Source organism: Podarcis muralis, chromosome 1 (genome assembly GCF_964188315.1).
Source record: "Podarcis muralis chromosome 1, rPodMur119.hap1.1, whole genome shotgun sequence".
NCBI classification, from domain to species: Eukaryota; Metazoa; Chordata; class Lepidosauria; order Squamata; family Lacertidae; genus Podarcis; species Podarcis muralis.
The window spans coordinates 17362763-17388016 of record NC_135655.1 but is presented as its reverse complement, the minus strand read 5'-3'; the positions used below and the strand labels follow the sequence as shown (position 1 = coordinate 17388016).

The following is a 25254-nucleotide window of genomic DNA, read 5'->3' as shown; positions in this document are numbered from 1 at the left end:
CTGGAATGTGTCCTTGGACTCTTGCTTGTCCACATGGCAGATGGAGAGGGGTGGGTCTAGAAAGGGAGAGGGTGTTCTGTGAAACTTTGCATCAATTGCTTCACTCACATGGGCCTCAGGCCCCACCCACCCTTGGGGTGCAGAAGATTCCCTTCCCCTGATTCAGATGTTAAAAACTGTGTTTAAACTGAACCTTGAGGCAACTGATAGGTTCATTCATCCACAGGAGCCAAACACTGATCTTCATCACCAACTTCTTTGTGGAAGGGACCAGATGCATGGGTAGGCAAACTAAGTCCCGGGGGCCGAATCCGGACCAATTGCCTTTTTAATCCAGCCCGCAGACAGTCCAGGAATCAGTGTGTTTTTACATGAGTAGAATGTGTGCTTTTATTTAAAACGCATCTCTGGGTTATTTGTGGGGCATGCCTGGTGTTTTTTACATGAGTGGAATGTGTGCTTTTACAATGGTACCTCGGGTTAAGTACTTAATTCGTTCCAGAGGTCTGTACTTTACCCGAAACTGTTCTTAACCTGAAGACCACTTTAGCTAATGGGGCCTCCTGCTGCCGCCGCACCTCTGGAGCACAATTTCTATTCTCATCCTGAAGCAAAGTTCTTAACCTGAAGCAATATTTCTGGTTTAACGGAGTCTGTAACCTGAAGCGTATGTAACCCAAGGTACCACTGTATTTAAAATGCATTTCTGGGTTATTTGTGGGGCATAGGAATTCGTTCATTCCCCCCCCCCCAAAAAAAAAAATATAGTTCGGCCCTCCACAAGGTCAGAGGGACAGTGGACTGGCCCTCTGCTGAAAAAGTTTGCTGACCCCTGCACCAGAGGATGCCCAGGTGGGTGCTACTCTGTCATAACTCTTGAGAGAAAGAAGGGGGTGGGGTGGGGATCCTGCAGACCTCTTGAAGTTGTTGGACTCCAACTCCCATAAGCCTCAGTGGCACAGGATGGGGGGGGGGTCCAGCAGTATCTGAAGGGCCTCCCGTTGGCTGCCCCTGCTCTGAAAATATAACCATGGTTGGTTATATTGTAGGGTTGCCATACGTTTGGAATTTCCCAGACATAGCTGGGATTCGGCCATCGCAAAAAGTGGAATTCGCAGAAATGTCAGGGAAAAGCTCAACAACTCTTGTGTTGGGATTTTCACTTTTTGAAATACGGCAACCCTACCTTGTTGAAATAATTGCAATTCAGCAGAATCTGTAGGAGGAAACGTAATTCCATTTCATTTTCAATTTGCTGAACCGCTTGGCTCTGACCTCCAATTATGAATTAACAACATTCCCAAAGAAAATGTATGATTTCAAGATTACATGGGTAAGAGCGCCCACTACAGCAGCCATGGATTACAACAGGAGGCTATCCAACGCAGACATTTCCCTACGCTTTTGCATACACACAGTCAGAAGTACAGGATACAATTCCAAGGCTGGCTTTAGTCTGTTTGGATCTATCATTCCCTGAAATCCAAGAGCAGCACTAGCAGTGAAGAAAAAAATATATGAAAGGGAATTGGCCAATATACAAAGTATTATTAAAAGAGGAAGGAAATCAGCTGAAACTAAAAAACTTCGAAGAAATTAGGGAACATCTGTCAGGTTGGTTACAATATCACCAACTTCACGAGGTATTTAAACTAGACAAAATAATAGTAATAATAATAATAATAATAATAATAATAATAATAATAATAATAAAAATAATTTATTTATATCCCGCCCTCCCCAGCCGAAGCTGGGCTCAGGGCAGCTAACAACAATCAAATAATCAAACAATCAAATAATCCAACATTCTAAAAACATTCCATTATAAAAATTAATTAAAATCAAATTGATGGCAACCGTTAAGCAAAATGCTGTGCAGGTTGCCAGAGGAGGGAGTCAGGCTGCGCCCTGACCAAAGGCCTGGCGGAACAACTCTGTCTTGCAGGCCCTGCGGAAAGATGTCAGGTCCCGCAGGGCCCTAGTCTCTTGTGACAGAGCGTTCCACCAGATTGGAGCCGCAGCCGAGAAAGCCCTGGCTCTAGTTGAGGCCAGCCTAACCTCTCTGTGGCCTGGGACCTTCAGGATGCTTTTATTTGCAGACCGTAGGTTCCTCTGTGGGGCATACCAGGAGAGGCGGTCCCGTAGATACGAGGGCCCTAGGCCGTATAGGGCTTTAAAGGTTAAAACCAGCACCTTAAACCTGATCCTGTACTCCACCGGGAGCCAGTGCAGCTGGTATAGTACCGGATGAATGTGATCTCGCAGCGAAGACCCCATAAGGAGTCTCGCCGTGGCATTCTGCACCCGCTGGAGTTTCTGGGTCAGTCTCAAGGGCAGTCCCACGTAGAGCGAAAAGAAATGGTTTTGCGATGGAACCCTCCAGTTTGGAAAAAGTGTTGATATTTTCATCCCTCCCATTGCAAGAATCTCCTGATCTGATGTTTTGAGAAAGGAGGGACCAGAAACTCTCTTCTTCCTCTCCTGACTGCCTGACTCTGTGTGTGGAGACAGTCTTATCTATGTAGTGACCAGATGGCTGAGTGGGAGATGTAACACTCATGCAAGCCAGTAGTTCGTTAGTTTGTAGTAGCTATTAGAAATAAAAGGAGTTATGCTTCACAGCTAGCTTCCGTGTTATTTATATTCTGCACGAGTCTGGTGCTCACAATGCACAGGGTTGTTGGTTTTTTAATGCACCGTCCTACTCCTCGCTTTTTAAAGTCCCCTAGCTACCTTGCAGCCACACTTGTTTTGCCTCCCCAAATGTATTTATACCGAAGGGGGGGGACACATAAAGTGCTTAAGCAAAATAGCGATAACAAAAAGGCAGTGCGGGGCAAACAAATGTGACACACTTGGTACACAAACTTTGCATGCAGGTGCTGTAGGAGCCCATCTGAAGAGCCACTTGCCCCCAACCCTGCAGTTCATTCCCTCCCTTAATAAATCTACTATATTTTTCGCTCTATAGGACGCACTGGACCATAGGATGCACCTTGTTTTAGAGGGGGAGAACAAGCGGCAGGAGAAACGGAGCCCCTTCCATTTCTCCTGCCGCTTCACTGAAGGGGCGCTGCGCAAAGAGGGGGATAATTTTTTTTCTTGTTCTCCCCCTCTAAAACAAGGTGCGTTCTGTGCGTCCAGGTTGGGGAGCAGCGCTGCTTTCCCCCACTGCCAGCCTCAAAACCACTTCCCGCTGCCCCCCAAGCTTGTGGGGCTGGCGGTGGGGGGAAGCGCTGCTTTCCCCCACCGCCAGCCTCAAAGATCCCTGAAGCCTTTGGAGTGCAGCGCGAGTTCCCGCTGTGCTCCGCAGGCTTCAGGTTCCTTTTGCTGAAGCCGGGAGAGCAAGACTCTCCTGGCTTCAGCGAAAGGAACCCGAAGCCTCCGGAACGCAGCAGGAACTCGCGCTGCGCTCCGAAGGTTTCAGGCAGCTATCCCTGAAGCCTGGAGAGTGAGAGGGGTCGGTGTGTACTGACCCTTCTCGCTCTACAGGCTTCAGCAAAAGCAACACGAAGCCTCCGGAGCGCGGAGGGAGCACTCCCTTTGCGCTTCAGAGGCTTCGCGTTGCTATTGCTGAAGCCAAGGAGCCTGCATTCACTCCATAGGACGCACACACATTTCCCCTTAATTTTTGGAGGGGAAAAAGTGCGTCCTATAGAGCGAAAAATATGGTAATAAATAAAATAAATCCACACCCTGCCGACCCCACAAAAACAGCTTCAACCCTCTGCCATTGCCCAGCCCAGGGCCTTAGAGCTCCTATTATTGTTTTTAACCCTCTCGGGGCAAACACTCAGCAGGCGAAGCTTTTCTGAGAAAAGCCGCACCTGCTGAACTTCTGCCTGCCGAGCAGGCGCTTAAAAGGCCCCAGTCAAGGGGTAGCCTCTTCCATTCAGCCGGCGCGTTCTAAGGAGGAGCCAAACCTTTGTTCTTCTGGGTCCGGGCGATCTCCTTCTTGATCTCCGCAATCTTCTCCAGGATCCCCATCATGGCACTCCGGGACGGGGCCTCACAAAGCACAGTTGCGAGTCCAGTGCACTGGGACCTGTTTTCCAGAATTGGAAGGTCTCTGAAAGTGCTCCAGTCAACTAGCCCAGTCGGGGCAGAACCAGTTATTAAGTCCAGTTCCTGGACATCGGTTTAAAGGCGTACTGACAAAAAGAACTGATCAACTCTAAAGTAAAAACTCTCTCCAAAATGTACCGACTACACCTTGAAATAAAATTTTATGAAGATGCAATTCCGCTGGTACTTAACACCACTAAAATTATCTAAAATGTATAAGAACATTTCAAGTGAATGCTGGAGATGTGCGGATGTGGTGGACCTGTAAGAAAATAAAGGAATTTTGGGATGTAATTTACAATGAGCTCAAGAGAATGATTAAGGTATCCTTCATAAAAAAACAACAACCTGGAGGCTTTCCTTCTGAGGATACTAGGCCAAGACATACCTAAAAATGCGAGAGAAATATTCTTGTATGCAACGGTAGCTGCAAGAATATGAATCACTATGAATTGGAAAGGACATAAAATTTCGACAAAGCTGGAGTGGCAAAGTAAACTGTTGGATTATGCTGAGTTGGCAAAAATGACAGAAAAACTTAAGAGGTCATACTGATCAAACATTTATTAGGAAATGGGATATGTACAAAAATATCTTAAGGATTACTGTAATAACATGACGTCAGTGGCAGGCGTTGAATGACTTCTGTGGTACGATGGATAATTATAAGAGAATATAATATTGATGAAAATTAACAAAAGAAAATGAAAATAAGTAGTGTACTAGATAGACTAAGTGGTAGATGCACGATGGGGTGGCGAGAAGTTGTTAGAAATCCAAGAAGAACATATTGTGATGTGATGTGACAAATATTATAATTTTATTTTCTTTCTTCAGGATAGCCCTTTTGTTTGTTATTTCTTTTTAATTTCAACAAAGCATTTTTTAAAAAAGAAAAGAAAGAAATCTAAGAGAGGCAGTTGCCAGGCAGCCAACCTGTCTTCGACACATTTCCACAGATTCTGTGCAGTAAGGAAATGTTATTCTGGATGCTGTGCACTGATAATGAGATGAAACTGGGACATACCTTTCCCCCCTTTCCAACTCAATTCTGCTGCCCAGTACACCCCCATACTGTGGCTATTATTTGTCAATTAATACAAAAATAGTATCTAGGCAACTTACAAGCAGAATAAAATACACACTGAAAAACATAGCAATTATCAGCATATCTGGAGGATATTCCCCATCTATTCAAGGGGCAAACGTATCAAGATCAAACGTATCCATTCTTATGACAGATCGTGAAGCTGAGGCTCCAATACTTTGGCCACCTCATGAGAAGAGAAGACTCCCTGGAAAAGACCCTGATGTTGGGAAAGATGGAGGGCACAAGGAGAAGGGGAGGACAGAGGACAAGATGGTTGGACAGTGTTCTCGAAGCTACAAACATGAGTCTGACCAAACTGTGGGAGGCAGTGGAAGACAAGAGGGCCTGGCGTTCTCTGGTCCATGGGGTCACGAAGAGTCGGACACGACTAAACGACTAAACAACAACATTCAAGGGGCTCTACCAACAGTGTTTTTAATTTGCAGCCTAGTTTGGAATGTTCTTGTTGTCCCAAACACAGTTTCAGGATTGCATATGGATAGGTTCCTAACCTCCTTCTCTAGGCACGGAAGCCTGGTCCGGTCACTTACTCCATCTGTGCGCTGGCAACGTGGCTGTCAAATTCCAGGGACAATTAAAAGTTGTTAACATTAAATGCACTGGGACCTATGTATCTTAGTACAGGAATGATCAGAAGGTATATTGTAGTTTACTGGTTAATATTTTGTGGGATAAGGCTATCAGTGGCTATTGGCCATAATGGTCACTCTCCAGGGTTGCTTCTGAATATCAGTGGCTGGGCATCACAAATGGGGAGAGTGCTGTTGCATTCCTATAGTCATTGAAATGTACAGCTGGAAAGGACCCCAAGGGTCATCATGTCCAACCCCCTGCAAGCAGGAATCACAGCCAAAGAATCTCTGACTGATGGCCGGCCAACATGTTTAAACACCTCCAGTGAAGCAGTCCACCACCTTCATATCCTGCTTGTGAGTTTCTGATAGGCAGTTGATCAATCAATTTGCATAAGATGAAATGGGCATTTGGTCTGATCCAGAAGGGCTCTTACAAACCACCTGGCAGACTCCAAAGGAACTCCCTGAATCCTGACTCTGCCCTGAGACACCCCAAAGCTTGATATTGCCCTTCACTTTGAACTGACATTTGCTTCAATGAATGCTTTGGAGAGATCAAAATCTGCTGCGATTTTCAAATGGTTGTTTCTTTAACCCCCCAACAAAGTCAAAGGATTGCTACAGGAGAATACAAAGAATGGCAAAGGAAGTTGAGCGTGGAAGTCGCGCCTTATTAACAATGTCTATTGTCTTTCACAACATCACCTTTCCTCATACTTTATACACCTACCCAGCAGAAGAACTATATTGTCTCAGCACCAGTTCTTCTTCTTCCGCCTATTGTGATGTTTTACAGCCTTCATGTTTTGCATCTCTTTTAGTGGGTAGTTCTCTAGTCCAGATGGATGGCAGGCTGCCTGCTCTTGATGGGGTTATTCTCCCCCTCAAGGAGCGGGTACACAGCTTCAGGGTACTTCTGGATCCCTGCTGTTGCTTGAGGCTCAGATGGCCTCAGTGCAGCAGAGTGCCTTCCATCAGCTTCAGATGGTGGCCCAGCTGTGCCCCATCTGGACAAGGATAGTCCAACTTATGTTGTCTATCACTAAAGCGTAGTGCATTTTCCCTAATAATCCAATGACATTTAGTCAATTTGGTTACTCTGCATTCAGTGCTATCCACTCTAAGCCTGCCCTGAACACTATCCTAGCATCAGTGGGACTTGCTTTGCAAACAGACCAGAGGCTGTTTATTGAAATCCATTAGCCATCATTAACTGTACATTTAGTTTGTTGCCGGTCTGACCTTGGCACGCTCCTGCATTTATACGCTCACCTTCATTTCTCTAGCTAGCACAAGCTAAAAGTAAGCTGTGATGGCAGGACAATTCTCACTTCTCCATATCTAAGTTAACCGATGTGAATGCACAACACTCCACAACACTCAGTCTCCACAGCACACCTTCTGCCACAAAAAGATTTTTCCTAATTTAAATCATCCTCACCCTGACACATTTCATTTATAATTTGGAAGGAAGATTGAAAGATACATTTGAAAAGTATGCTTGTTTCACATAAAAGTTCCAGGAGTTATGTGTGCAATTTTTAAACAAGAAAATAAAGTATTTAAAAAGAAAGTCCCCCATTTTCACTGAGATTTTCTACAAGGTACACTAAGTAGTGTCCCTGAAATGTTTTAAATGTTAGGAAACATTACTCTGGATCTCATAGGGGGAAAATAGTTAAATATTCTAAAGCAGGAATATAAAACCTCAAAATACAGGACTTCCAACTCCCATCAGAGCCAGCCAGCAAGATCAGGGGTGATGGGAGTCGAGTCCAGCAGCAGCAGGAGGGTCTTAAATTATAAACTATTACATTTCACACAACAGCACACATTAATTGAATTCACGCTAAACATAACCATTAATATTGTAATCCAAATAAACACAAGTGGAGGAGCGAAAGCAACCATTTCTGCACCCATTCTTGAGTGCAAAGTTTATTTATTCGAAGCATTTACACCTTACCCTTCAACCAGAAAAGCTTCCCAGAGCAGTTTACAAATAAATGAAAACTACGCAGTCCATTTCCTCAGGTGCTGAATCCCAAAAAGCCAAGACGCAGAAAAGAAAAGCAATGGGAAGAAGAGGTTGCACTCTTAAGCACAATTTACTGGAGCACTTTTACAAGCACCACCGAAACCAGCCTCCGAATATTATATGCATTCGTCCTTCACCTTGTCCCAGGCGTCCCCCGTTTGCATAGGATCGCGAGGCACGTTGCTGTAAAATCATGTTAGACAAGAGGCACCTCTCCAGAAATGCCTGCGGGGCAGCGGCAGCTCAGTTCCCAAAGGGAAAATAAAGGCACCGACGTCTCTTCAGACGATGCGCCGAGCATGCAATTGCAAGACCGGCAACCAGTTCGCTTCCCAAAACGGAGCGATCGCGGCCAGCCAAATCTGGAGTCTCCCGGAGAGAGGAGCGCTGTCGTTTCAGCTGCTGGCGGTTTGGGGAGGCGACGAAGCCTCCGCGTCTCCTGGTGAGGAAGAGCTCCGCATTTTTTGGTCCTTTTCGGAGGGCCCTTAAGGGAGGCGGCAGGATTCGGCGAAAGCGCGGTTCGTATTAGCAAAGCGAAGCGGCGGGAGGGAAGCCGCGGCGAGGCGGCATTTTGCTCCCCTTGCCTCCAAGGTGGGGGAAATCCTCTGCCCGATGGAGGCAGTCTCCCCACCCTCCCGTCCCTCTTTTCAAAACTGCCCCCGGGATGGCGACACGTTCCCACCCGCCACGGACGCTCTGAGGGAACCGACCCCGACCCCTCAGAAAAGCCAGAGGCGCCCAAGTCGCCGCCGCGCCAACCGGCCCAGCAAACCGGAACCAGCCAATGACCGTCGCGAGCAGCTCTCTCCAGAGAAGTGGGCGGGGCCGCAGAAAGCAACGGCCGACCCAGCCGAGAGAAGTTTCGTCAGAAGCTAACGGCAAGCTGACTGGAACCCAAGAGGGAGATCATGGAGGAGGAGGAGCGGGTGGGTGGGCGTGGCCCCGCGGCCGAGCTCCTTCGCGATAGGCTGGGCGCCGAGAAGGGGGGAAGCGAGGGGCGGCGGAAGACCAACCGGCCTGTTTGGCCGTTGGCGAGTGAGGCGTGGTTTGGGTGGTGGGCGGAGCCCTGAGGTCGAGCTTCGCCCGGCGATTGGCCCCCCGGCCGCGAGCGGAGGGCGTGTCCCGTCGGCAGCCGCGGCCTCCCCCGGGCCTGGATGGCGGGCGAGGGAGGCTCGGGGCGCCTGTCTCTCGCAGCGGCGGAAGTCTCGCGAGGCGGCGCGGGCGGGATTTGGCGGCGGCGGCGGAGGCTGCTGCCTGCTTGCTTCCCACCCTCCTCCCTCCCTCCCAGCGAGGAGCTGGTGTTTGTGTGGAAGGGGGAGGAGGCGGCCGCGGAGGAGGAGGAGGAGAGGGAGAAGGAAGGCAAGCGAGAGGAGCCTGAGCCCCGCCGGCGTCGGGCGGACGAGCGGAGCCGAGGCCCGTCGCTAGGCTCGGGGCCGCCGCCGCTGCGCCCGCCGCCATGGCCTCGGGAGACACCTTGTACATCGCCACGGACGGCTCGGAGATGCCGGCCGAGATCGTGGAGCTGCACGAGATCGAGGTGGAGACCATCCCGGTGGAGACCATCGAGACCACCGTGGTGGGCGGCGAGGAGGAGGAGGAGGACGACGACGACGACGAGTGCTGCGAGGACTGCGGCCCTCACCACCCGCCCCACCGCCGGCACCACCACCACCACCATCACCACCACCCGCCCATGATCGCCCTGCAGCCGCTCGTCACCGACGGCGACCCCAGCGGAGGCGGCGTGGGCGCCGGGGGCGGCCAGCTCCACCTGCACCACCACCCGCACCACCAGGAGGTGATCCTGGTGCAGACCCGCGAGGAGGTGGTCGGCGGAGACGACTCGGACGGCTTGCGGGCAGACGACGGCTTCGAGGACCAGATCCTCATCCCCGTGCCGGCCCCGGCCGGAGAGGACGAGTACATCGAGCAGACTCTGGTCACCGTCGCGGCCGCCGGGAGCAAGGGCGGCTCGGGAGGGGGAGGCTCCTCTTCGGGCGGCGGCCGGGTGAAGAAAGGCGGCGGCGGCGGCAGCGGGAAGAAGAGCAGCAAGAAGAGTTACCTGGCGGGGGGAGGAGGCGGTGGCGGCGGCGCGGCCGAAGGGGGCGGCGGCGGCGGCAGGAAATGGGAGCAGAAGCAGGTGCAGATCAAGACCCTGGAGGGGGAGTTCTCGGTCACCATGTGGGCCTCGGGTAAGTGGAGCGGCCGGGCGGGGCTCGGCACCTTGCGCGGGGAGGCCCCCAGGGTCCGGGGAGCCCTTCTCCGGGCCCGGCGGGCACTTTCCCCCCGTTTTGTTTTGAAGGGAGGCCATGTTTGGATGTGTGTGATGGGCGCCGCCATGTTCATCTCGCCAGGGCAAGTATGGCGGCTTCCCCCGAAAAGATGGCGGGGTCTGCGCTTGCCTCTGCCTGATTGCCCGGCTCCCTCCGGCGGGGGGGAAAAGGGAAAGAAAGATGGCGGCGGCCCCGCCAAGATGGCGGCCGAGAGGAAGAGAGAGAGAGGAGGGGAGGCGAGGTGGCGCGCCTGCCTGCCTGTCCGCGCGCGCGCGCTCTCTCTTTCCTTCCCCTCCCCCCCTACATCTCTCGTTCTCTGAGTGACTCCTGGACTAGGCCGCAATGGCGTAGTTTCTGCAGTAGGGGGAGGGAGGGAGGAGGAGGGAGGCGGGGCAGGCACGCGGCGGCGCGGGCCGAGCTTGGCGGCCCCTTCCCTCCCCTCTTCCAGCCTCTCTCCCTCGAGCTGCCTCGTTTCCGTCCCCGTTTCCCCCCGTTGCCTCCTCTCCGTGTAGCCTCCTTCTTTTCATTCTCTACCCCGTGACAGACTCGGGGCGACCTTTAAACGTTCCCTTTCCCCCTCAGCCTCCTCGCTGTCCTTTTCCCTTCGTCGTCTTTTCAACCTTCTTTCCTTCCCCCACAAGCAAACGGATAAGCCGTTTCCTTCCCTTCCCTTCTTGCGCCCCGCCTCATGTCCGTTTCCTTTCCCCAACCAGCCGCCTCGACTTCGGAGCGCTTGCCTGACTGGTTCCTCCTCATTTCTCTCCTTCCTCCCGGGATTTTGGCTAAGTCCCCCTCTCCTCCCCATAAAAACTCCCGAGTAAATTCCGACAAGAGGTCTGTTCAGGAAGCGCGGCTTTCAGTTTTACTGCCAGTAAGTCGGGGAAGCGCCCTAGTTGCCGCCTCCTTCCAACTCCCTTTTACACGAAACACGTTTCCCAAACTGAGCCTGTTTTCACGGTGCTTAAAAGTCTCTTTAGCTGACATCTAGCGGGGTTTTTAATAACTTGAGGGGTCCGAGGGAGGCCTAAAATTAGGCGCCTGGATCACTGACATCTGCTCTGAAGGAAGGAGGTGGATCCTCTCTGACCCTGGAAGCTGGATCTCTGGCAGAAGACCAGCAGAGAGAGTGCCTTTTGACTTAAGAGGTGCTGCCACCTCTTCTCATTACACAGCAGGTGTGTGAAATTGACACTGCCGGCCTCCAGATCCAGGATATGTTGTTTCAAGGGAATTAACCTCCGCAGTAAACAGTGCTTGTGGTTCCTGCCTGTATATATGGGTTAATAGTAAAGGGTAGCAGCTGTAGGAAACTTAAGGGTTTTAGAGTTCTCAAATGGTTTTTCCAAGTTAAATAGAGTGTCAATGAATGGAGAACCTACTACCATTAATCCTTTATTTTTAAGTGTCCTAATCCATAGAATTGCAGAGTTGGAAGGGACCGTGAGGGTCATCTAGACCAACCCCCTGCATTGCAGGAATGTTCCACCCAAGAGTCTCATGCTCTAATGAGTGAGCTATCCCAGGTTATACTCAAGTAGATCCCTTGAAGTATCACCTACAGAAACATAAAAATGGGTATGAATTTGGCTCCTGGTGTTTTACAATATATGCCTGCTTGGCTGATTAGAACACAGTTCATGCACATTTCAGTGTGTTAAGTGAAAGAAACATAAATATTTGCTGAATTAGTTTGAGTTTCTGCCTTATTACTGCATTGATAATACATAGTTTTAGAAAGTCCTGGTGTTAAAAGGGCAACTTTGTATATTAATAATAGCAGCACAACATAATCCCCAGGACAGAGTAATAGTTTTAATCATTAATAAAATAAACACTGCCAGCCAGGAGCACAATCCAGAATCTATGACTATACAGTCTACATAACATTTGTGCTGTACTAATTTTGTACATATTTTTTCATTGAGTAAATATATCATTACATTGCTTAGAGACCAGTGACAGATGTGTTTGGTGTGCTCTCTGCAAATCAGTGGTGTCCAAACTTCTTTCAAAGAGGGCCAGATTTGATGAAGGGCTATGTTTGTTGAGTTTTTTAGGACTGAAGTTGTTGAGGGTTTTTTAGGATTTTATCCCAGGAAATAAACTGCCACAGGGGCCTGATTAGGCCCCCAAAACGGACTTTGAACATGCCTACTATAAATCCAAACTACTAAACACAATCACTTAATTTAGAACTAAGGCTTGTAATTCTTAGGAAGCAACTCACATTAGATTATGTGGAACATCATAGCTCGATCCTGTGTGCTGTCTAATTACTATGCCAGAACAGATTTTATTCAGTGTTTTTAAAATTTCCAGTCCCCATCACTATTGGTTATCTTGTCCTCTGGTACTTCAGAGAAACTGAGCAAATGGCATTCTGTGACAATCTAAAATGATATTTCCATAGCCATATCACTTTATTGACCACACTGATAAATTTTCAACTAATTGAGTTTCAAGAGTGGTTCACGGAATCTGATAATATGTTAAATGGATAATTTCTGCAGTGACATACACATGGTTTCTTAGAAGCAAGTACTACTGATATAAATGGGGCTTACTTTCTAGTGCAGATTGTAGTCCTATATGCCTTGTGCTTATGTTAAGCAGCTTTGTCAAATATTACATGATGCAGAAGCTATTGCCAGAGGTGCCGAAAGTCAAAGATCAATTAGCTGCATTGAGCTGTGGATTTTCAGGCATCTAGTAAGGTGTCTGAAGCTACTGATGTTGATGGCCTAAATGCACTCTGTTAGTTATGGGCTCAATTCTCTCTGTTTCTGAATCAAAATCAGTGCATTAATCCAGGCTTGTTTTGACCTTGTATAAATAATGCAATAGCCTTTTCTGCTGAAATGTAATATGTATATACACCCATTATTTTCTGTGGTGCTCTGAAGCCTTGATAGCTCTCAAAGTCCATCAGCCTGCTTATATAATTTAATTGAGTACCTGCCCTGTTTGATCACAATATTGTGCTTGCTCCTTTTAGGCACTTTACAGACCACTAGTTCAAGGTGTGCTTAACAGAAGTAGCATAATTGAATTCTTCATATATGCCTTCCACTCTTAACAGTGGGATATATCTGAAATACTATAGTATGATGATTAAACACAAAAAGTCTCAAATCAAACTTTTAACAGTTTGTACAAAGTTAGAAGAGTTATATGACATCCTTGTTTCATGCTGCTCTTTACCAAGTATTATATCGTCTTTGTGCTATTATTCTCCTCTTTTGGATTCTCCCAAGTTCTGAACAGGAGGGCTATGCTTCCCTCAGTTTTGGGACTGGCTACCCATAATATTCCTTTAGCCTTGTTTAAGGGAACTTTAATGCCCTCCTGCAAAAATAATTGTTGTAGGAAAGTTAACACTTCTGCCAGTTCTGAATTGAATAGGGTAGGATTTGAGGAGGATGTGTTCAGTTACAGTACTATACATTAAATGGCACTCCCTTTCAGATGCTCAAATAGTTGAACTGGTTAAACTTTATAAACTTCTCAGATGCCGTCTTCTGAAATCTTGAATGCATCTTTTTACATATCCTGTGTTTTATGGGATGGGAACCAAGTTTTGGTAACCAGTTCAACTTGCTCCATAATTGCATTTATCCTGTGCCTTATCTGAACTTGTGACAGTGGAGGTCAAAAACAGTTATTAGGCATTCTCTTCCCCCCTTTTCATGCACGTGGAAAGCCTAATAGTTTCTAGCATAATATCCTGAATTACTAAAAAATTGTGTTACTACATCAAATACCATGTACTTGCTCTCAAGTGACTTTTAATTTTGAAGTTTGGGGTTGAGTAGAGTTGCTTCTTAAGCAATTTAATAACTTGCAGCTTTCAAATTGAGGGAAGTTCTTACCTTCTGTTGTCATTCTGGGTAATTAGTTACATTCCAGGGTCCCATTATAGCACAATGCTATTTCTCAAACCATTAAGAAATCCCTCTCAGTTAGTAAGCGGGAAACTATTGCATGGCTATTGCAGTGACCCTTGTCAGATAGCATCTTCTAAATTAGGGGTGGGTAGGTTGTGGCCCCCTATACTCTGTTGGACTCCGTCTCCCATCATCCCTGACCATTGGCCATGTTCTCTGGGACTGATGGGAGCTAGAGTCCAACAACTATGGGGGCCACGGGTTCCCCCAATCCTATGTGCCATCCCTTTTTCAGAAGCCTAGTACATCTATTCCACTCCAGAATGCTCTTCTGAACTAGGCATTACTTCCACATAGAAATCCAGATATCACCGAGAAGCATTTTAGCCTAGTTTCTCTCCCCCACCCCATTGTATAGTTTTCATCAGACTGAAGCGGTACAGGCGTATCTCATTAATAAGAATTCACTGCAGTAAGATCTAGGTCATAATGCCCAGAAGTAGAAATGTAAGTTTAGATCCTAGTTATTAGAAATTCAGCATGTATCTGCATAATACGATGTCTTCAGCCATATCACTAGCATTACATCACCTGTGGCCACTGGCATCCTATCATGTTACGTTTAAGCCCCAAATCGTCCACTAATGCCCTTGACTATTCTTCTGAAACTTGACTGCATCCATCAGTGCTACTGGATTTTTTCTGCTCTGTTACCCTTTGGTTGCTCAAGCCAGTTTGGGGTGTTGTTATGTACAGAAGATAAACGAACCAGATGCTCACCAGAACAGAGAACGGCTATAATTCATTTGGTTTCCCAAATTTGGAAGTGGTCACTATGTGAACAGAATGCTGGACTGGATGGGTGTTTGGTCTGATCCAACAGTGTTCTTCTTAAATTCTTGCATTCCCCATGCTAGTACCAGTAATCTGTTCTGCATGATAATACACAAATATTATTGCTCAATGTGCTTCTTCTAGGTTAGATGATCTGTCAAGTTAGGGTCCTAGAACCATACACTGTGAAACCCAAGAACAAAGCAATAGCAGCTCTTTAATCTCCATTCTTTGAAGGTATAATCATCCACCCTCAGATCCATTGAGAATTATTGAGGGTTCCTTTACCAGAGAGTATTCAACTCATCCAAGTCCAATAGTTCAGCATACTTGAAAACCACTTAATATATATTTTTCTTTTTTAAAAAATTACAGAATGTAAAATGATTTCCCCAGTTAACAGCAATGATTCATCCTAAGCACATAATTGGGGACATGAGCAAATAAGACTTATGGCGAAAGTTCAGAAGCACTGACATGCATGCAGACCAGCATTGTATCCAATCTCATTTCATTGTCTTCTTTACTGTGCATTGCAATCTTACTTGCTCCTGGTTACCTTTGCTTCTTTCTCCCATGGCTCCTTCAAGTCATCGGTCATGTTACTTAAATCCTCATTCTTTAACCAGACTTACCATCTCTATTCATAAACTCAAATCCACCTTTCTAGAGCATGGATCACATTTGAATGCCGGAAGTGTAAAAAAAAAAAAAAGGTTAAACAGTGGTACATCGGGTTACATACGCTTCAGGTTACAGACTCCGCTAACCCAGAAATAGTACCTTGGGTTAAGAACTTTGCTTCAGGATAAGAACAGAAATCGTGCACTGGTGGTGCGGCGGCAGCGGGAGGCCCCATTAACTAATGTGGTGCTTCAGGTTAAGAACAGTTTCAGGTTAAGTACGGACCTCCGGAACGAATTAAGTACTTAACCCGAGGTACCACTGTATAGGAATTCTTGAGATTTGGACACTATTCAGGAGGACTGAATTCCTGAGAATCCTGCACTGAACTACTACTTGAAAATTATATGTAGAGCTAGTGGTGACATTCACAAAGAATGAAAGAAGTATATAGGTCAGGGGTCAGCAACCTTTTTCAGCTGTGGGCCAGTCCATCGTCCCTCAGACCATGTGGTGGGCTGGACTATATTTTATTTGGGGTGTGTGTGTGTGAAATAACGAATTCCTATGCCCCACAAATAACCCAGAGATGCATTTTAAATAAAAGCACAGATTCTACTCATGTAAAAACACACTGATTCATGGACCGTCCGCGGGCCGGATTGAGAAGGCGATTGGGCTGCATCTGGCCCCCCGGTCTTAGTTTGGTGTTTCACTAGGAAGAATTTTCAAGGGTGTTCTTGATACCTCTCCTTGTTAGCTTATGTGGAAACAAAAATAATGGGATCAATTCATGAATTTCCCCCTTTGCAGCAGACATTTGACAAATTAGCATATGGCTTATTCATTTCTTACATTCAAATATTATTTTTGGATAGTGTTAAGGGTAGAGCTATTCTTTCTTGCAGGGAGTTTAAATTAGCTAATTTCTTCTTCAGTGGAGGCAGTAATTCTTGCATAGATCTTCCCTCCCACTTGCAAGGTCATTGAAATTAGCGTCCTATATCCTCTGAGTTCCTATGTAGTTTCTGGTCCTTCCCATCTTGATGCATGGGTCTTTTCATTGCATTCCCCACCACCCACCCCTCTACCTAGCCAGGGTGGCTCATGAGGCAGGCTTTTAGCTGAATATGTGTTCTAAGTTTAAAGGAGGAGGCATTCAACACCATATCCATTCCATGCACAGTTTCTGAGAGCCCTAGGAGAGGAAGAGGTTGCTCCTCTAGGAGAGCAATTGCTATTGGTAGTGATGGAGGGGAGCACCCAGATGGCCCAACCACCCTGTCAGGGTGGCTTTGCTAGGTCGGTGCTAACCCTCATAGACAGGAAGGACTGATCAAAATGGTGGGTGTAAGCCAGCGGATCTTTAGGCTACCCCACCCTCTGATTCTGGATAGTGGATCCATCCACCTGGGGCTACAGAAGTAGATTAGCTAGTGCATAGTACAGGAGCTGCCATGCCATCTTCTGAGGGGAAGGTTCAAAAGGTGGAATAGGATCTACAACCCGCTGCAACATTTGAAAAGTTTGCAGTGCTTATCTAGGGCCCTTGTCTGGTCTTTGATAGCTGCGACAGCAGAAGGGACAGAGGCGTTGCTGGGCAGCTTTAACTAGCAGGCTTTCCTTCTCCCCAGACACCTTTGCAAGCCTTCGCCCATGTCAACAGACCGTGTCAGGACCGAAAGCCTGATGCACACATTGACAAGATGTGAAGGCTTTTTGCCAGATTCTGATGCTTCCCCTGAAGAAGTGGGTGTCTACAGCAGCCACAGCACAAATTAGTTTCGAGATACAGATGATCTGCCCAGCATTCAAGAGCAGGCATTAGGGACAAATATGTACTTGTTTGGACATACCATGTTATTTCAAAGACTCACAATAGCAGGCAGGGATCACAAGACCTTGTTCACTGCTGCAGGAAGCACTTTACCTGCCGTGTAATCTCCATGATCAATCCTCCTGGCTCATTCAGTTCTCATTCATTTCCAAACCTGCACAGCAATTCTGGGATCCTTGGAGATGCTTGGAACTTCTTGTTGGTTCTCAGCTGCTCTTTGGCAAATGGAGCTGTCAAGGAAGTAGGACAGCAGAGAGGACAAAAAGGAGGCATTCTGGGTTGGGGGTGGCTACTCTGGATCTGTGGGATCCTCCCAATCCCCCATCACACCCTCTCACTGGAAGCAGTTGGGAAGGAAAGGGTCTTAAAGGGACAAGCAGCCATTAAAGGCAAAATTGGGGGGGGGTGTCACTTGCCCCTTTCTGTCCTGTCTGTAGGACAAAGGTGCTTCCTCCACCACAGTCTCTCTGTCTCCCTTTACTCTTAGGATTGCTTTGTTTGCACTGTACTTTTGGTAGTTTAAAAAAGGAAGAAAATGAATTGATAATGAACACCTTATAACAAGCTATGGCAACAGATTTTGATTACCCAAAAATGTTCAGTTAGCATATGTGCCCTGCCTGCTGTTCATATCTTTGTTGGGCTGTGGGTTATTTTTCTAGCAAGGAATTGGCAGTTGAAGAATTCAGTTCTTTAGAATTAAAAATTCCGAATTCCTCTTTACTTTAAGAGAGAATTATTATTAAAAGAAAATGGAAGTTAATTGCCACCTTATTGATCATGCTGTTGCTAAATTAAGCTGAAATTGGCAGAGTTGCCAGTGTATATATTTATAGTTACAACTCATCATACATTGAATTTAGCATTGTATTCATTTGAAATAGGAAATAATTGCATGTTCTATAAAGCTAGTGCTTAGTACTGGGGCGGAGGGCAGAGGGTTCCATAAAGTACATTTTTGTAAGCAAATAATCATTTGCTAATGCATTTTATTACCTTTTTGACCCTGCATATGGAAATAGCTTGAGGGGTGTTTGCTAGCGCTAAGGGTGGGGGAGGTTGTGCTAAGGTACAAGCCTAGCCAACGGTGGTGTCCTTCGAGGATGTTAAATCAAAATTCAGTTTGCTCTAATCATTTCAGATGACAAAAAAGACATTGACCATGAGACTGTGGTGGAAGAGCAGATCATTGGTGAGAACTCCCCTCCAGACTACTCTGAATACATGACAGGAAAGAAGCTACCACCTGGAGGAATACCTGGCATCGATCTTTCCGACCCTAAACAGCTGGCTGAATTTGCAAGGTAAGTGGTAAGAGAATTGTTTTTCTAGTAAAAACATTATTCCATTATGCTCATTCATAATATATCAGATACTGAGAAATGATCTTTCTGGCATAAGAGATAGGAATTGTGAGTGTGAGGATGCCCTTCATTGTGTAGTTTAAAGCCTCCCAGTTCATGCCACAGTGAGAGCAGGTCACGCTGGTGGGTTACCCCCTCAGGATCTTGATCTTACAGGAATTCCCTTTAGTCACCCTTGACCAGCTTCCATCACTCCGTGGTTTTTCTTCCTCACCATAGAGACTCGTAATTGCTGTGAAATTTCTTCAGAGTTTTCTCTCTGATTAGGTCATTCTGGAATAAATTCTCTGGCTTGCCTGCCATATTTCTCAAGTTTTCAGATTCCTGTTTCAAAGTCCATTCTCTATTCCATCTTGCCTCCAGGCTTCCCCCTCTGGGCTCCATATCCTTAAATGTGCAGAGATAGGACCAGTCTCTTCTCACTTCCTAACCCTTTGAGATTTCTTTTGAGGTTTTATTCCCAGCCAAAATAACAGCTTCCCCTCCCTCACAGAAGTTGAACTGTAAACTGTTTAGTTTCCTAGACAGTGGAATATTTCATGCCATCACACCAGCTCAGCCAGTCAGTTTGAGACTTTGCCATCACAACTGCAATATGATACAGTTGGTTTATGTCAGAAGATTACTTTGTTAATACAAAGCAAATAAGAATATATTTCCTTTTCACTGATCAATGCTGTTGTGCTTTTCTTTGCAAGAATGAAGCCAAGAAAAATCAAAGAAGATGATGCTCCAAGAACGATAGCCTGTCCTCATAAAGTGAGTGAAATATTATGATTGCTGATAGCCTGATAGTCAACAAAATGCTTTTTAACTTCAGAGTATAAAGACTACTTCTCTGTTCCTTTTAAAAATTAAAGTATGAGGAAAGTTGCTAATTGTATTAATTGTATTAAAGTATTGTTTCTGCTGATGGGAAGTAGAAAGGCCATGGCAACTAGGACAAAGGGAAAGCAGCTCATGTATTTAAAAAATAAAAAATCTGAAAATGACTTAGCAAAAAATGCGAAGAAGCTGAATGTGTTTTAGTAGAGCATCCGGAAATCCTAGTTGTAATACAGTCCACTGATGGGTCTTCTTTGTATTCTCTCGAAGGGCTGCACAAAGATGTTCAGGGACAACTCTGCCATGCGGAAGCATCTGCACACTCACGGGCCTCGAGTACACGTCTGTGCGGAATGCGGCAAGGCCTTTGTGGAGAGCTCAAAACTAAAGCGGCACCAGCTAGTTCATACTGGAGAGAAGCCCTTTCAGGTAACTTTTTTTTTCATAATACTTTTGGTAGACATTTATGCTGCATGTAGAGATCATTCTGAGGCTCAAAAACCCGAAGGTACCTGTTCTCAGATAAAATTAGGTAAGACCAGTCAAAGGGCTGGAAATAATCTAAATGTGTGGACAGAGGATAATTCAAGCGACTGCCCAACAGGCATTTCACACTAAATCTTTTCCTATCCTGTCTTGTTGGGCCATTCATGATGCTATCTTTCCATAGTTACCAGGAGGTTTGAGATCAGGTCTTATAACAAGCAGCAGACTTAATAGCTGCTAGGCAAAATATACCTAGCAAAATGTAACTACATTCACACACACACCCCAACCCCAAAAGCCTTTCATTTGCTGGCTGCACACTTCATCATTGTCAGAGACTTAATTATTGGAGCACTTGCAAGCTGTTGATGTAGATGGAGTGCGATATATTGAGAACTGCTTCTCCCTTTCCTGACATGCTGCATTTTCCCACTACAGGCCAGGCCTCAGAGGTTATATAGGTGTGGGATGTCTTTCACTGATAAGTCATACTGTCTAGTTTGCCAGCTCAAGATGTACAAACTGGACAACATCATAAACAAATTGTATGTGTGTTTTTTCTCCTTGAGGTTTTTTAGAATGTGCTTGTATGCAAACTTTTGTAATAGGAGCAATAAACAGAAATCTAGAAAGTGGAGAAATTCTGTTCCTGTTGTGAAAGCTGGCACTCTTAGAACTGTTGTTTTACCTCTTAGTAGTAGTAGTTTGCCATGGCTGTTATTCACCGTCCTTTATATAAAGCAATCAAGAATTGACTTTTGCCATGTTGTTGAAGCCAGCCATTCATGCCTCTTCATCAAATGTTCCTCAGCCTTTCGTTGGCAAATGAAATGAAAATTGCGCAAGAGGGCTATGAATGAAGCCGTGCATAGAAACAAGTCACAGATAGTGAATGTCAACTTTGATTTCAGTGGATAAAGTGATCATTGTCTTTCTTTATCCTCCAAAGAAGTACTTTGCTTGTTACGTCTGCTAAACTGTTCAGATAACGCAGGCATTGCACCATAGTGTTTATAGTAAGGAATGGGTGAATTCATGTCCATGGGATTCCTATGTTTTTGGCTGGAAAGCCTGCTATTTGCAGTAATTTTTTAAATGTAACGTCGTGGTTAATTGGTGTACATTTATAATGTATTTTCCTGGGGAAATGTGGATTAAAAAGTAAAGGTGGTGTTTGAAGGATACCAAAAACTGCTTATAGGCTTATGTAGTGGTACCTGGACTACTACTTAACTGCTTTAGAAATGTAAAGCTTTTTCTTGAGATATCTTACTGCTAGTAATTTCATGTCACGAGGTATAGAATCATACCTGATATGATTGTATGCATTGTAGAGTTGGAAGGGATCCTGAGGGTCATCTAGTCCTAGCTCCTTCAACCATAAACCTTCCTCATAAAGCTTGGCTTCTAGACCCTTGATCATCTTAGTTGTCCAGCTTGTCAACATCCTCCTTAAATTGTGTTCCTCAGAATTGGACACAGTACTCCAGGTGTGGTTTAGCCAAGGCAGAATAGAGCAGTACTGTTACTTCCCTTGATCTGGATACTAAACGTCAGTTGAGGCAGCCTAGAATAGCATTAGCTTTTTTTTGCCGCTGCATCACACGGTTGACTCACGTTAAGCTTGTCTACTAAGAGTCCTAGATCCTTTTCACAGGTACTTCAGACAAACCAGGTGTCCACCATCCTATATCTGTACAGATGGTTCTTCCTGCCTAAGTGTAAAACCTTACATATGTCCCTATTGAAATTCACTTTGTTAGTTTCGGCTCAGTTTTCCAATCTGTTAAAGGTCTGATTGAATCACTATTCTGTCTTCAGTGGCATTGGCTACCCCTCCCAGTTTGGTGGCAGATTTGATGAGCATCCCCTCAATTCCTTCACCCAAGTCAGTTATAAATACGTTGGAACAACAATGGCCCAAGAAATGACCCTGTGGTGTCCCACTTGTTACCTTTCTCCAGGGCGACGGGAAACTATTAGTGATCACTCTTTGTATTCAGTCAGTCAACCAGCAACAAATATGATCCCGTGTATGGAAGTCCACGGGTTTGAGTTTCAGCTTCATTCTGAATATTGTATGTTTGTGTTGCATTTTTTAAATGATTGCCCGCTGCCTTGTGACGACTATGAGAGACTGTATAGAAATGGTGACTAGAAAGTGCCAGCATGCCATGAGCAAGCTAATCATAGTTTCATGTTCACAGTATTTGAGGCATGCTCCTAATGCCCTGTGTTTTCATTCAACAGTGCACGTTCGAAGGTTGTGGCAAACGCTTTTCACTGGACTTCAATTTGCGCACACATGTGCGAATTCATACTGGAGACAGGCCCTATGTGTGCCCTTTTGATGGCTGTAATAAGAAGTTCGCTCAGTCAACTAACCTGAAATCTCACATCTTAACACATGCTAAGGCCAAAAACAACCAGTGAAACTCTGCAAGAAGAAAGCTCTTGGACTCAAAGCATCTTACTTTACAGGAGAATGGTTGAAAATGAATAAGCCTCCCCTTTGTATATTGTTTCTAGGAAAGAATTTAAAAAACAAACAAAAAAAGAACCCTACACGCCTAAAGGACTTGTTTTTGATAAAGTGGCAAAATAAACTTTAATGGCGCAATGCTCGATTTTGCTCTATAATTTGGGTTTCGAGAGTACGGTGTTTTTGTAAAGCGTGGCCCCACCTGGAGGAGGCAAGACAGTTCATGGACTTGCATCAAAGACAGTTCTTTCTACAACAGTGCTAAAATTGGACTTTTCACATTGTTATAAATATGGAGCTCACCTGTTGCTTACAATTTTTTAATTTTGTATTTTCCAAGTGTGCATATTGTACACTTTTTGGGGATATGCTTAGTAATGCTATGTGTGATTTTTTTCTGGAGGTTGATAACTTTGCTTGCAGTAGATTTTCTTTAAAAGAATGGGCAGTTACATGCATACTTCAAAAGTATTTTCCTGTAAAGAGAAAAAAAAGTTATATAGGTTTTGTTTGCTATCTTAATTTTTTTGGTTGTATTCTTTGATGTTAACACATTTTGTATAATTGTATCGTATAGCTGTAATGAAATCATGTAGTAACAAATATTAGATGTGATTTAATAGTGTTAATCAACTTAAACCCATTTTAGTCACTTTTTTTGGGAAAAATACTGCCAGATGCTGATGTTCCGTGTACTTTCTCTTTGCCTGTTCAGTTAAGGAAAGTGGTGCTCAGTTGTAGAATGTATTGTACAGGCACTGACCGTTTAACAACACCTGATATGTACATCCCGTGTAATAGAGTGGGCAAAAAATAAAACAGTGGTCCTGAAGAAAGAATATGGCAGAAAACAATCTGTAAGCACAGCCTATTTTTCTTCTGTTGTCCAGGACAAATTATAGTTCTTTAACGTCCCAGAAATTGGATGCTAAATAAAACTCAAGTTACCTTAACTACCCCCCTCCCCTGCATTCAATTAGATTTTTAATGTAAGAGGTGTATCTTCATCATAGCACTAAACCCCCAACCTGAATAACACTAAGCAGTTGTGGAGATTTTGATCTCTCTTGATCATATGGAGCCTCCCATTGGGCACTGCAGCTTTGACAGTGAAGTTTAGCTTTTGTTTTTTACATTCAGCAAGTGGTGGAGCAGGACAACTTATATAGACAACCTCTGCTGCCTTGGTCTGATAAGGTAAGGTGATGACAGCTGCACCCATTAGTGGGGTGAGTCGGGCATGTGAGTTGAAACACCAGAATGCTGAAGTAACCTGTCCTTGGCCGGGGAGGTGGTTCTTGTCCTTGAGAATCTATAGAACAGTATAGTGCAGGTTGCATATTTTTGTTGAACAGAGCTGTGTTGTATAGTTGCTGTCATTTTTCCTTCTTGGTGTCCAATAGCTGCCCTAAGTACCAAAACAGCAACAAGCTAACTCGGATTCTGAGCCGAGAAAAGGGCGGCTTCTGCATCAGTGATGTGAATTTAAATGATACAATCTATTTTGTTTGACTCTGTAATGCGTTACTGTTGTACAATAATTCTGCATAACCTAATCAAGGGACAATGGCAAGAAGCTGTGCAGGGCACCCAAGCCCCACCCCTGATCACTGGAAATTTTAGTAGCTTCTGAGGCTTTTGAGGGCACTCCCCATGCTCACAAGAATATGACGGGATTCATCCTGCACAAGGACTTCTCCTGGCACAGCAGAGTCCGTCGTCCCCCCCCCCCCCCGGGGCATGCTGCATGTTGGCTCAGCGCCGGGAGACTCTTCAGGATCTTGTATGTTCAGGAGGGGGGCAGACCGAGCCATCCGCTTAGCTCTACATTGAATTCCTCTACTTTCAACCTTAAGGGCTAGGAACTGAGGGCTAGAAATTAGTTTCTCGGCAAGCTGAAATCTGAACCCTGTACCGTGTGCTGCAACTTCTGTTTTACACTTCTGCAGAATTGTAGCAGCTTGTATAACCGCTTAAGAAATTTTTAAAATATTAAGCGGTTTATAAATGCTTTTAAATAAACACAACCCTGGTTGTACAGAAACGTTATTGATGCAATGAATCTGCAATTATTAACGAAGATCTAGCTTGCAACAGGACAGAGATTGGTTATATTGCTACCAGTGTGCCCCCAGTGTCTGGTTTTATATTCAAACTGGATGGGAAGTGGGAATACAATTTTCATGTGTCAGCGATGCAACAGAATAGCATAAACTTCAAAATGTAAATCTCCTGGGCTTAAGTTCGTAATCCAGGGAATGGGGACTAAGGTACCTGCTCAAGACTGAAGGCTTCCCATCTTGAAGCATCACTTCTGCAATAGTTTTGATAAGGAATGGGATCTTGTGTTTCTGGAGAAACTTGCCCACCAATTAAATGCATCTTGGGGCCATCTCAAGCCAAGCCTTAGTTTTGTTACTGTCTTGCAATAAAAGTGGTATCATCTGTCTTAACTCTGCTTACACTAACATAAGCCAGCATTGGTAGACAAGTGTTAACGTTTATGGGCTCAACCTAAAAAAATCCTTTTCTCTCTTATGCTTTGCTGTGTAGCACTTGCAATTGTGTATGCCTCCATAGAACCATATTTCTGCCTAGCATAACATCAAGTTCTTTGTAAACAATGACAAATTCATGTACTGCTTTCTGTACTGCATGGTTAACTGTACATGGTAACGTCATCTTATGTGTGAAAAGCGGCTTCTAAACTTGCTAAAGCTGATTAAATTTCAGTTTATTTTTTTAAAAGGGAAGCAAGAAGAAGATGAAGGCAAGGGGAGTATTTGCTAGTGTTCCTTTTTCACCGTCTTGGTGTGCTGGTGTTTTTGAAGAGCCTTGAAGACGAGTGCTTTTGTT

The 25254-nt window shown here is 45.3% G+C and overlaps 1 protein-coding gene across 2 annotated transcripts; it reads left to right on the top strand.

The window, feature by feature from the left end:
- Nucleotides 1-8951: 8951 nt before the first annotated feature.
- Nucleotides 8952-24447, top strand: YY1 (YY1 transcription factor). 2 transcript variants are annotated; one of them, XM_028711269.2, is made up of 5 exons: nt 8952-9981; nt 18383-18545; nt 19304-19364; nt 19701-19859; nt 22167-24447. In XM_028711269.2, the coding sequence occupies exons 1-5, from the start codon at nt 9246-9248 to the stop codon at nt 22347-22349; spliced, it is 1302 nt and encodes a 433-aa protein (XP_028567102.2). In that variant the 5' UTR covers nt 8952-9245; the 3' UTR covers nt 22350-24447. The 2 variants fall into 2 exon arrangements, with proteins under 2 accessions (XP_028567102.2, XP_028567134.2); XM_028711301.2 differs by having other exon boundaries at nt 8953-9981; nt 18395-18545.
- Nucleotides 24448-25254: the final 807 nt, after the last annotated feature.

Coding starts and splice junctions, on each gene's coding strand:
- YY1 (XM_028711269.2), top strand. CDS start 9,246: ATGGCCTCGGGAGACACCTTGTACATCGCCACGGACGGCTCGGAGATG. Junction 19,365..19,700: donor CGATAGCCTGTCCTCATAAA/GTGAGTGAAATA, acceptor ATTCTCTCGAAG/GGCTGCACAAAGATGTTCAG. Junction 19,860..22,166: donor CTGGAGAGAAGCCCTTTCAG/GTAACTTTTTTT, acceptor TTCATTCAACAG/TGCACGTTCGAAGGTTGTGG.